Below are 14,054 nucleotides of genomic sequence, written 5' to 3'. Positions count from 1 at the left end.
ATGGTAAATAAAGTGGAATTTTTAGGGAAAATGGAATTTTCATGCATCATTTATAACTACATGTATTGTGCAATTCCAACAAGATCAAAACACTAGGAAAAAGTATTGTGTATTAATATGCATGCGATGCGATGGAGGGATATGAGTAATTTATAAAGAAAAAGAAATTTATACTAAACCCTGTTTATGATTGGAAGGAGTCCAAATTTATTTTTGACATATGTGCTATAAAATCCAGTTGAATTATAGTGTAAGCAGGTACAGTTGCTATTTCATTGCAAGCAACTTCCAAAGTTGCTACTGAATGTTGAAAGTCGCTATTGAGCAGAGATGCCAATCTTCCGATTTAAATCGAATTCCGATTTTTGTATTTTTCCAAAAAATCAGATTTTTCTAAAAAAAATTTAAAAATTTTTTTTTTTTTTTTTTTTAATTTTCAAAAATATTTTTTGTCCAAAAAAGCAAGTTATAGGCCCTAAATTACTTGTTATTCAAGGTTGGAAACCATAGAAATACTGCTACTTCAAACAAACAAAATTGCCAATTTTATTTTACAAAGTTGGATAAAGTTGTACATTTTGATTACTTTTGCTTCTGTTGAACAGTCAGGAACACATTGAATTAGTATACATTGCTAGCTGTTCAGTAGAAGTAAAAGTAATTAAAATGTACAACTTTATCCAACTTTGTAAACATAAATTGGCATTTTTTTAGCAGCAGTATTTCTATGGTTTCAACATTAAATAAAAAAGAAGTAATTTAGGGCATATAACTTGCTTTTTTGGCCAAAATTACTTTTTGAAAATATAAAAAAAAAATAGTGGTGTTGTAAAAAATTTGATGAATCATCGTTTTTATATTACGCATTATATATATCCATTTCAGCCATGTAGGCCATGTTATTAGGCCACAAAAATACTTTGGAAAATGTCTCACATGTACAAAAGTATAGGAAACTGAACATTTAAAACCACTTTTTTGGGATGAAGGAAGCATTTTTCAAAAAGTCTAAAACTGGTTTTTATGTTTAAAATGGCCTTTTTGGGTGCTAATTCTGCTAAAATTGCCTGTGCTTAGGTACCTAATTTGCATATTTTATGGTATAATTTTGAGAAAACAAGCCTTAAAGAATATTACATGTATAATAGATAGTCTTCAATACTGCTAATCTAGGCTTGTTTTCTCAAAATAACCTTATTTTTCAATGTAATTTTACCCTCAGAAATGGTGTCTCCTGCAGTGTAAAATTTTGTAGAAACCCTCTGGCTTTGGGGGCTTCGCCCCTCAATTTCTGACGGGGCTTTGCCCCTGGATCCCACCAGGGGCCCTTAAGCGGCCCCTGGACCCCGGCCGTGGGGGCGAGACTTCGGTCGCTTCGCTCCCTCCGTTCGCAAATTTCAGATTTTTTTTTCATAACCCATTGGCATCTCTGATTGAGGAGCATTATTAAGTTGACTTGGTCGCTATCTTTTACTAGTATAATCAGCCTCAGTGAAATTGATTTGTGTTTGTCATTCAACTTTCCCTAAAGACAACATCAATTTGCTGATACGTGAAAACACCCAATGATGCAAATGAGTCAAATCAAATTATGACATCCTAGTGCAAATGAGGTCCTAGATTCTGTTATTTCCAAGTGATCTTTGAGGTATGCCACAGAGCATGTCATCGACCATTGCTGGTATTATAGCGAATTGTATTACAAAATAATTTATCTCTTTCTATGACACAATAGCACTTCTGAATGATGTGGAGTCAATGAGCCCCTCAATTGATTATACAAAATGACAGATTACTCAAGCAAGGGGCTGTGCCACACCACCCACGCCATACATAAATTCTCCCAGTCACATTTCCCCAATATGAAATTTTTAAAAAGTAAAATTTTAATTTTACTTCTTTTAAAGTTTGGCAGAGGCGGGGTTCGAACTCACGGCGCAGCTCGTTGGCTATACCATATGACCAGCGCCTTAGACCGCTCGACCACGAAGGACTTGACAGTGTCATCGTGAAAATTTAAACATATAATATTAATAAATCGCAACTTCATTACTATACATCATGTTTTGGAATTTTATCTGCTTAAAACATTAATGTGTATTAAATAAAGCTACCATTATTTATATTGTTGAATTCTCAAGCGCATAGAGACAATTAATACGAGGGTTCTGTGAATAGGCCTACATACACAATACATAAAATCGATTTTGATATCGCCACGTGCTCTGCTGTGCATGTGGTTTCCCGTAGTGGCGGAAGTTGTATTACGAAGTGCATCCGAACTCCATTTTGAAGCAAATGCTTTTGACAAGGCATTGGATTGTTCCAGTTTGCATCCTAAATCCACATTAGACCCCTAATTTTATTTACTTAAATCAAAAGATTAGATTATCATAACAACAAAACGGTAATCTTTTGTCGGGTCTAATGTGAAAATTACATTAAAAAAATACAGTTTTTACAGAATTAATTTTCACTTAATTCCAAAAAAAAAATGGCGTATATAAGATTGAAATAAATTCTCTACCTTCTATACTAGATCAATTGTGACGCAAGTTGTTATCAAAAAGTGTTGTGATAGATGTACAGTTAATATTCATATATTCCATTAATTATCTGATGGTACAGTTTTTACACAGAAAATATTTATTTGAAAAACCTGCCACTCGGCTTTTTCCGGAAAGGTCACAGTGTTGCCGTGACCTGTGCAATAATTACAATTAAAATTTTTCTTATTCTAACAGCAAGCGTTTCTAGAATGTATTTTGGCGAAATGTGGTGTGGGGCTGTGCCAGGGTATTCTGATAGGGGGGTGATGCAATTTCTAATCTTTGAAAGATTGTTGTGCAGCCCTACAGTGGCAGTCATCATGCTTGTGTGGCACAGTGGATGTCTGAGAAGGGATGTGCCACCTTGAGAATATAGAATTTTTTTTAATGAAAACCCGAATGAAGCCATTTGATGCACCATTTTCAACCTTATTTATTTATTTTCCAACTGATTTTTTTTTTTTGGATTTCATTCACTGGCCCGACTTCGGGGCTGCAAATTTTGCTGAAAATTATGAAAATGGGCCCAAAACTTAAAATCTGTGTCGTTCAGTATTCCACAGGGTGCACAGATGTCCAAAGGGGGTAGGTTCCCCTTTCCTGTATGGCCAGGGAGGGGAATGGGTCTTCTTCGTCTTTCTCGCTCCTCTTCTCTCTCCCTCTCTTTTTTCTCTCTCCTCCCTCTTCTTTTCTCTCCTTTCTTCTCTTTTTTGCAAATCATAAGGGGCACCCACCGACCACCCCCACCCCACCATGCTGCTGTCCCTGGGTTACTCCAAATCCATGTTTTAAAGCAAATTATAATTTCTTTCATTTTATGTACTTGATTATTAAACATGATATAATATTCTAAATATAATAGAATTGAAACTTGACTTATAATAACTAAAATGTTTATAAAACTGGGTGAGTTGCACTGGATTGTATGTAAATATGATTGTAGATATTTTCAAGCAGAGGAACTAATCATAAACAGAATAAAATAGCAAGCAAACTATTGGGTACAATATAGGGAACTTGCTGAGAAATATTGCAACCCAAATCAGTCAAACATTTCAGAACTATATCAAATTATTTTGAAAGTAATAAACTAGGATTTGCAGAGAGAAAAAAATTCTTTCAAAATTTGTTTGAACCAATTAAAATAGCTATCACAATCCTAAATACAATTACTGATTTTTTTTGATTTGCAATTAATACCTTACAATTAAATATTTTCTAGTTCATGATTTAATTCACACTTTCACAGTGTACCGTTATAATAGAGAAAGAACATGTCGTTTTGCGGCATTGCGGCATTGATAGTGTGTAATAGAGGAAGAATAAGTCAGTCATATTAGTACATGTCATTTTCAATCTGTCATTTCAGTGTTTCATTCTACTATAACAACACTGGCAACCTTCCATGAGGCAAGCACTAGCTAGCAGCACTCGCATTATCAGGCTACTCTGTATACGGTTCCTGGATGACTTTAAAGGCCCGCTATATGTGTAGTGATATCATCGGTACACAGAGGATGCAGAGACAACGAGGAGGAGGCGGAGGAGGACAATCAAGGATACAATCATTCTCAAACTAAACTGATTACTGTGAGTATACAGTCTTGTATGGTTGTGATTAGAGGATTCTCATACAATTGATTCCTGTTTGTCAGTGAGCAGGTGGACTTGTTTAGATGTACCCTTACCAAACACAACTGCCTAATAGACAGTTAATAGGCAGTTCATAGGCAGTCGAAGACAAATGACTGCCTAATCAAACTATCAACAAGAAGTTGCTGGAAAATTAGGCAGTTGAAGGCCTGTGACTTAGGCAGTCAAAAGAGCTTGACAGATATGAAGGTCTATAATAGACAGTCACTATATGAAGCTCTATTTACTTTGATTTTTTATCTAATCAAAATGAAGCTCTAATACTTATGATTTTTTCATCATCAAAATGAAGCTCCAAATGAAGCTCTAATAGGCAGTCAGACCTAATAGACAGTCAGAAGCTAATTTGCATAAGTCATGACCCGGTCACATGATCACCAACTGCCATTTCAAATTTGCTGTTGGATTCAACAAGCTGTTCTTTAGATGGTGGTGTTTTAATGGTCTCTTCACACAAATCATTCATTCTTTATGGGGAATTTTATACTACAGATGATTATACACTGTTGATGCACAGGTAAATTAAAGGTTTGCAGGGTTGCATTGCAAGCAGTATAAATGTTGTAAGCTTATCAACTGCATGTACAAATAATGTGTGCACAGGTTGCTGAATTTTGCAGTATGCACTTGCATGTATCCAAAATTAGTTTTCTGTGATAACCTTGCTTTCTAGCAACTGCAAATTGGATTCATATCATTGGCAATAACTGATACGTCTTAAAGGTTGGGGATCGGAGGTATAGTGGTACAATCCCGGGTACAATATTATGCATAAAGTATAGCATGTGGTGTACTGATGGGCCCGGGTTGGCACCTAACTTAATTGTTAAAAATTGTCCGGGCCCTGGATTTTAGTTTTGCATTTTACTTTGTGTTATCATGTCATTATATGGTGTACAATTTATGCTTGGAACTCAAAATCATTTAGTCAGGAACAGGGCTGTCAACTCTCACACCTATACATGATTATTCGTAGCGCAGTCTAAACGAGGAGACAGAAAAGCATAGTGTGTGAAGTACTGTATTAAACTGTGCACAATTTACATACAAAAGGAGGAGTTTTCACAGGAATGTGAGGAGGTGTGTGAGAACTTAGCACAAATACAATTATGGATCTCCTCGAATTGAAGGAAATGCCGGAAAAAGACATCCCAACCCTTGAGTTCTCCACTGTGAGAAGCTCCAAATTCCTGTGTTTGTAAACACTCAACTCCTGGTTTCGCACGCGGTGCACACACGCATTGGCCGTGAGTCTCACGCATTGGGTCACTTTCTCACGGTCTCACGCCAGGGTAGTATAATCTCACTCCTAGGTAGTAAATCTCACGCAAAACGCTGGAAAATGAGTAAAATCTCATGCATCATCAAAATAATTTGTTGCTCCTACCCCTAACCCCCCCGCTTTTCAGATTCTCGAACACCATGGCTCAAATAATGGGTCAAAATGAACAAAAATATGGTGAAAAGATGTCATGTTGACCAGAAAAAGACTGCAAATTGCTTTAATTGTTGGCTGCCTGCTGAGATTTGAGGCTTCATTGAAAGAAATTATGGCATGTCGATTGATTGTCAGCTGAGGGCATATGCTACAATCAAACATTCCCCAATAATTAATAACCAAAAAGGAAAGTAAGTACTTCGATTCATGAAAACATTAAGTTTCCACAGCAAATCGGGAGACATCCAGCGATCTTCCTGTAAAATCACAAGCTTCCGGTTTATTCGAGGCTGTTGACGATGGCAAGGAGTGTCTTTTGGAATTGCAGGAGAACGTTTTAGGTCCGATGGAGCCTTCAAGGAGAGCTGTTTTATAGTGCATTTGCAATAGAATGTAAGGAGAAAATGGTCAACTAAGGAGAGCTAAAAATCACTCTCCTATATCGGATTTAAGGAGAGCAGCTAGAGTGATTGCTCTCACTCTCCTCAAAAGGCATGTCCCTGCAACTGCTTGGATTAGAGCTTCATCTGAGGCAGTCAACTGCCTAATTTAGAGCTTCATTTGACTGCCTTAATTAGAGCTTCATTAGAGACTGTTGACTGCCTAAATTAGAGCTTCATTTTAGGCAGTCAACTGCCTAAATTAGTGCTTCTTTTGAGGCTCGATTTACTGCCTAAATTAGAGCTTCATTTGAGGTGAACTGCCTAAATTAGAGCTGAAGGTGAAGGTCTAAGAACTGCCTATAGTGCTTCATTTTGCCCATTTTACAGGTCTAGGTACTGCCTATGTGCTTTCAGGTCTATATAGAGCTTCATATATCAACAGCTTCAAGTGACTGCCTGTATTAACTGCTTAACAGACTGCCTAATAACTGCCTAATGAAGGCTTTCATTTCGGTAAGGGTAAAAACCAATACTTGCTAGCATCATCAGGATGTATTTACAAATGAGTTAACAGGGAAAAAATTGCAATTCAGGCAATTAGTGATGAAAATCACATCACCATAACGCTTTTAGTACGCCACCATCTGAAGACGCAGTTGGCCTTTGAAGATAACTGTCAACTGTGATTTTGAGATCATGTTATATATAAATTGACCATCAATATAACATGTGTTAGGTCACAAGTCGATCAATATCCAGCTAATTCAGTGTAATTCCAGTGAAGTTTGTATTCTGGACAGTATTGTATCATAAGTACAACTGATATTGTTAAAAGTAACCTGTTTAAAAACATGATAAAATGTATGTTTATGTGATAGTTTGATTTATATGCTGAGTGTCTAATGGGATATAACAGTTTGTATCACTGTTTTTAATAATAACCCTGAAGTGAGTTGTTAATAGACCCATCTGCTCTAACACATTTGCATTAATAAATCATGTTGAACAATAGAGACTGTCGATGAATGATAGACCATACACTACCAGTCGCTATCATACACCATATTGATCGTGTCCATCGCTAAATCATAATCATAGTTTTATGTTTTTCTTGTTTTGCAGGAAATTGTGTATAGGTAATAGTAGCAGCCTATTTCCTTGGAATACTGTCATAGTTCCTGGTACAAACTGTCTTTCAGGATTTTATTTTACCTGACGACCAAGCTACCTTTGGATATATAAAGATATCGTCTGCAGCACTGATGCTCTGACATTCATTTTCAAATTATTATCTCTGCCAATATTTTCACCATCTGTGAGTGACTTGGTGCCGAAATATCCTAAGTGTTTCACTTTCCTACTACATACGTAGTTCTTTTTGCGGGTTCTGTGTCCCTGTACGCTTTGTGGCGTTAGGGCCAGGACGTTAGGATTAGGAAGCCAAAATAGGGTGCACCATGGGAGCCAACCATTCAGGGCGCAAGCAGTCCTTTGATGTGAATGGAGAAGGTAAGGTTTCATTAATAGCTGCTTTGTGTAACATAAAATGCAGGGGTTGAGTTAAAGGAGAACAATTTATATCACTATTGAGAGGGTAATTGCAATATTTTTTTGACTTCAGTTCATAAGGGATGGCTTTAGACCTAACACCGGTCAACCGCCTGAGCCCTGACAAAACCGGTGATTGTTCAAGGACATTAGAATGCTGTTGATCCGCTGGTTCTGGCAGGGCATCGGTATTCTACTGGTAGTTGGGTTTTAAATCCATCCTTAACTCCACTTGTTATCAATAGATGAAGGCAAATTTTTATTGACTTCCTGATAGCTAAGCTAGAAAATCTGATAAAAATTTCAATTGTTTTTCAATTAAGCTGATAAAAGTAAGAATTATGATAGCCTAATCTTTTTCCATATTCGCATGATTCCCCTAACTTAAGTATCACCATAACTTTTCCCATCATACTTGCAAATTTCTATTGATATTTTCTTTTTGTTTTCTTCTAACTTGGAGAGGTCCATGAAAAATGAAAATTAAAGATTAAATATTATGTTGAATTTGAGCTGAATAATTGTGCTTATAAAACTCATCCATTTACAATCATGCCACATACTTCATCAGTATAAAATTTGAACAACTTTTTTAAAATGTCACTTTTAAGTGAAAGTGCTGCACCGACTGTGTAAAAAACCTTTTCAAGTTTTGTTCTTGGGTCCTAACTAGACCACTAAATTATAACCACTAGATTATACACATTCATATGTCAGTAGGTCATCAAGTTCAGATGAATGATTTTAATACAATGACCCATATCTCAAGAACTGCAAGACCTATGGAGCTATAATTGCAGTATGTGATTCCCACTGATCAACTCAAGTGAGATATGTTATAATTATGTAAGATTTTCACAACATTACTTTGAAATTATTGGACAACATGTGACCAGGTCCACTACCACCTTACTTGCCATCTCGTGAAGATAGTCAGTAGTTGTCCCACTTTTCCTTTCCTGTTACCTATGGAAACCATATAGGTTATGAAAACAAAACCAGCATAAAATGACAGTAAGTGCCAGACAGGCTTGAGTATCTCTCTGACAGGACTGTTAGCAAATTTCTTTCATCTATGGAAACAATAGTATATGTACCTAAAAGTGGACCAAGTTGACGCTGAAAACTGGATGAGGCTGCAGTAGTCTGAATGGCAGGACCTGTTTTCCCTTTTTCTCCATTATGCAATCAAATTACATAAAAATGTGAACCACATGGACACTGAGAGCTAGCCAGTTAAAGCCTATAGTTTGAATGGCAGAACACTTTCCTTTTCTTCTCCTGTGCAACATATAGGAGATGCAAGCTATAGTACATACAAGTGGACCAAGATGACACTGAACCAAACAGACAGGCTAGAGTAATCTAACGGGTTGAACCCTCTCCTATCCCTTAACTTATGCAGTCCATATAACAGACTCGCTGTAGAGGAGGTGTAGCGATCCCCCTATAGCAACATTACATGGAGGAGTCTGGCCCAATCGCCAATGAAAGAGAGATGGGCACTCCGATCACTGTTTATACAGGATCGTCTCCTTTACCTTTACCTTTACCTTAATGACATGAAGATGAACCAAGATGGCACTGAGGACCAGCCACTGAAAACTAGAATTGTCTGAATGGCTGGGCAGGACCCTTTACTTTTCCCCCACTTACACAGTTCATAGGACACAGAAATGATATTGAGAACTAGAGTGGATTAGCCCATATGACATTGAAAATCAGACAGACAGGAGTCTTTTCATTTACAGGATCCATTCTCTTTCTTTCCACCAATGCAGACCATAGGTTATGAAAATGAATATGAGAATTAGACAGTCATAGATTTGTATAATTTGTTCTTTACCATTGGTAGCCTATTGGATAGAGCGTCTGTCTAGAGATCAGCAGGTCATGGGTTCGAATCCCATGCCGGCATATTCCCTTGCTTTTTGTTTTCAAGGTCTGGATTTGTGTTTATTTGTTCTTGTGCAGGATGTGTAGCCCCATTACCCACTTGACTTGTATTATGCTGGGGAAACGATTAAGCATCTGTATGATCTCCTGTAGGCCTACTTGTGTACTTGCATAATATTTGTTTGTGTTTACGTTTACGTTGATACTCAGCAGGATCCTTTCAGGACGTCATGCCAAGGGTGCAGAAATGTTGATCACGTGCAGACTAGACATACAGGTGCAGCAGACAAAAAAACTTGAGAATTGAGGGTGCTGGAGATGAAGACAACTGGAGAACTCAAATGGTGAATGGTGACAAGACTGATGTGTCATGGATGTGTCACGGATCCTTACAGGACAGCTCCTTAGGTTTCGCCGCAAGAGGCCTAACATCCTGTTGGCTTTGATAGTGATTTTACCAATGTGCTTCTGCAAGAACATATCGGTGGAAAATGATAGACCAAGATATGGATATTCGTTTTTTTAAAGCACAAATTTGTGTGTATTGTATACCTCGACTGCTTACATTAGACCCAGTTTTAACCACCGTTTATCAGTGGGAGCTGGTAGCCTAATGGATTGGGTGTCTGTCTAGATATCGGAAGGTCATGGGTTCAAATGCCATGCTTGCACATTCCCTTGCATTTTTTTCCAAGTTGAGTTGTGTGCCGGTCGGGATTTGTATTTATTTGTTGTCTTGTTTAATTGTAACACTTTTGGTCGGTGAACTGTTCTTTCTTTCTCATAAATCTATAGTCAGCTTATTTTCCCTCATCCATATCAGAAAACATTAACAAAGCAGTGCTTCAAAAAATCGTAGGGGTTGTTATTATATTATACATAATATAGGCCCTACATGCAGTGCCCAAATGAGCCAAGATCTCCAAGGGCAATTTGGGCCCTTGTTTTTTTAAATCTGCAGGCCCTCATCAATTTTCATGGGCCTGAGCTCAATTTTTATGTTGGACTGGTCCACATTTGTGACATTTTTTAAGACTTTAGAATCACAATATCAACAACAGATAATGCCCCAGGGCCCACAGACAAGTGTATCAGTGGGCCCACAGTGGGCGCCACCTTATTTTGAGCACTGCCTATATACCTCTCTCTCTGTCAGATCTTGTTGATGAAATGGCACAATGCAAAAGCCCATGTTTATGTATCCATTTATGTTGGAACATGCCCATGTTACACTTCCTTCATGTTCTGTATCTGTTGCATTGCCATGCACCTACGCTTTCTAGTACTGTACGTGACATACCAAAGATAATAACCTAAATATATACAGGAAATCTAAACTATCAATTGACATATAAAATAAGAATAATTAACACTTGAGATGCAGGGGAAATCCCTGACAATCACCACTTGATATAGATATAATACTTAATAGCAAATCCTCTCTTGTTAATGCTCATCAAGTTACAAGGACTTGCATAAATTGCAGGCATTGTTTTTATTAGGATATATATCAAATACAATGAATATGCCAATCAAGTAGCATATAGGCTATGTAAATTATATATCATCCCATGTGGTTCAAGTTACAAATGTACTTGGGTCAATCTCAACTGGAGAAATTTCCATAAGCATATTAAAATAGCTGATACCCGACATAATATTGCAGGAGGATACATTTGGGAGAAAAGAATTTGGAGCTTCTACACAAAAATTTAGGGGGCGATTGCCGAATAGGGTGCAACTCTACTAGTCTTATTACAAGACTGCCCTACCCCAACCATAAACCCTAACCCTAAACTCTGTAAACGAGGACTGGACTCAAGTATAGCAAGTTCAGTTGTACCAAATCTAGTTTTCAAAAACAAGGTGATTTTCATACATTAAACTTTAAAATAGGGAGTGAATGGATTTTAACACACTTTGAGCATTCACCAAATGTTAAGCAAAAATGTTTCCAAAATGCGCCTTTATTAAATATAGAAAGTGAACACATACAGGCAATCTTCAAGTGGCAAGTTTCTTTTCTTAGAGGCAAGAGAATGGGGCATTGTAAGCAGACAAAAGACACTGCATACCGTATGAAAAAAAATTCCTACTGCTGATATAGGAGTAGAGTCAGCATATGTCTGAGGTATCTGGAAAAGCTTGCAATAGATTTTATGTATTGAGTATGTCTTAAGTTACCAATCATCAACATCAATTTCACAGATTGTCTAACAAGCACTTCTAGCTGGGAGGAAAACACTTGAGATGGTATTTGATGTTGGAGTGTCTCCCTGCCTACCTATCTATCTATCTATCTACCTACTGAAATGAATCTCAACGTATGAATGCATATAGGTGTATCGGTGACAGGTGATATATTATGTAACATGAAATTAGAGGCTGGTGGGGACATTTTGAGAAAAAGTCTGAGAAATTGATGTGTTTGGCGGTATGCAATTCATGATGTTTAGTAGGTATTTTACCATTCTATTCACCCTGTCATGTGAATGTCATACATATAGAAATAGCAATTTGATTTGTTTGAAATGTCAAAATGAAAATAGATTTCATTTTTCTGTTCTCAAACCAATAGCCTTTTACAAATTGAACAAACCATCATTAATAAGACAGCATGATTCACAAGTATGCCTATTAAAACAAAGCCTGTGTGCTGATGACTGTTTATACAGAGCTTTTTACATATGTCTGAGCAATCAGCAATTTGAATACAATTAAAGCTGATGACATTATAAAGCATTCTTACACACAACTGCCTTACACACTAATAACCTAAGGCAAAGCATGAAGAAGCTGTAAATAATATAACAAATTATGAACTATGTATAGTGTATGTGTTAGTAACTGAACACATGTAGTTGTCGCCTACTATAATATTATTAATATCCATCTTGCTAGGCAGGCAACAATTTGATCTTGCTTGCAGACATATCCAGCTACACTTCCCTGTTTGTGCTCATAATTTGTTCACTTCTCTCTCTCCCCGAGCCTGTGATTTTTTGTTGATGATTTTAAGCTAGCGGTTGTCGGCAGTAGGCTAGGGTTATGATCACTTATTCCCTCAGGGGCCCTATGCTGTTTAATTTCATTTTGGTTAGATGCTATCATATAGGCACCATGATAGGTCTGACTGCAGCAGCACTGCATGTTAAAAACGTATATGATTACAAAATTGATTCAAAATTGATAGTAAACTCTTGACTCCGGATTAAAGAGAGGTTTAATAGTGAATATCATGATTAAAGTATTGGTATGAAATGAAGTATATTTTCCAATCCAACCATGGGATGTTTTCCCCTTCGTAGTAGCAGCACTGCATGCTTTGCTCATGACCAGAGAATTAGCGTTATGTATGAAAATCAATAGATGAAAATCTGAGGTCATCCCATGTTACTATTTATATGACTATAATTTGAGTGTCTAAATGGCAATGCAGTAGGAAAGAAATAACAGACATGTATGGTTTGATCAGCTCATAATCGGTGGGCCTTACATTATAACATCCCAGATTAATATCAATATTTTTTTTTGAGAATTGTCCTGTGACAACTAGCTAGAAGTATCACATATTATTAATTCAAGTCCTATCAACTACATTGTATATCACTCTTAAAAGGGCATTTTGTGATCCACAACCTCAACCCCCCTTTCTCAAATAAAGTTGAGATTTTTATACCACTGGAAACCTCTGGCTACATAATGTTTATGTACCAAAAATTTCTTGCAGATTAATTTGTTTAGCAAAAATATCATCAAATTTAAGTACAGTGGCCAATGGAGCAGTGTCATACACATAATCATGCATAATTCGCAAACGCAAAATCGCCATCAACTAACAACATTTGGGAATAAGCTTTTTCGTGGATATCTACTGAAAAATGTCATAAAAAGAGGATGCTATGATCACGAAATCCTCCTTTAAGGTGGGTGTACTTTTCAGTGTAAAAACCTAACAATTCCTTCTAATCAAACTGTAACAAGAAAAAGAGTCTAACAATGTTAATGAGTAGAATATTGTTACAATGGGCAGTATAATAGTCACTTTAGTTAAACGTAACATAATTAGAACACATAATAGCCAAGAAGAAATAAAATCATATATCAATGTCTTCTAATTGGGACTACATACATCATGGTAATTATCATTATAATTATCATTAGCATCTTTATTATCATATTAGTGTCATTGTTAATGCTTACAAAGTCCTTTTGTGGTATTAAATAGATGCAAAGTACAAAATACACATGTTAGATGAAAACCAATAGAAATCTCATAACAGATATATAGATAATTGTTTTAATTTTCCGTCAGCTAACAAGCAACAAGAAAGAAAATATAATAAAACTAGATGGAGGTGCAACTAAAAGTTACTGCATGTTGTTATTGTTACAAAATGCATCAAAAACACAACCTTACAGACAACAAACGTTAGATCGCAAGCAGGCAATCTTTACAGAAATTACAAATTTTATTTGAACGTAAAAATATTGATGTTGCATTTTTGACACTGTGTTTGCAGTGTAATGTTTAACATACCCTAAATAAAATCCAACTTAACAGTACACATACTGGGGATTTATCTC

General features: G+C 36.5%; 1 protein-coding gene across 1 annotated transcript in view; it reads left to right on the top strand.

Annotated features, from left to right (window-relative positions):
- Positions 1 to 14,054, top strand: part of LOC140151270 (serine/threonine-protein kinase 32A-like) — a 248,083-nt gene that overhangs the window by 26,314 nt on the left and 207,715 nt on the right. The window contains exons 3-4 of the mRNA XM_072173550.1: positions 3,919 to 4,139; positions 7,146 to 7,532. Of these exons, the coding sequence (XP_072029651.1) occupies positions 7,481 to 7,532 (52 nt within the window). The 5' untranslated portion in view covers positions 3,919 to 4,139; positions 7,146 to 7,480. The remainder of the gene's footprint in view (positions 1 to 3,918; positions 4,140 to 7,145; positions 7,533 to 14,054) is intronic.

Source organism: Amphiura filiformis, chromosome 1, assembly GCF_039555335.1.
Source record: "Amphiura filiformis chromosome 1, Afil_fr2py, whole genome shotgun sequence".
NCBI lineage: Eukaryota > Metazoa > Echinodermata > Ophiuroidea > Amphilepidida > Amphiuridae > Amphiura > Amphiura filiformis.
Note: the sequence above shows the minus strand (reverse complement) of the source record. Positions and strands in the feature narration are given on the sequence as shown.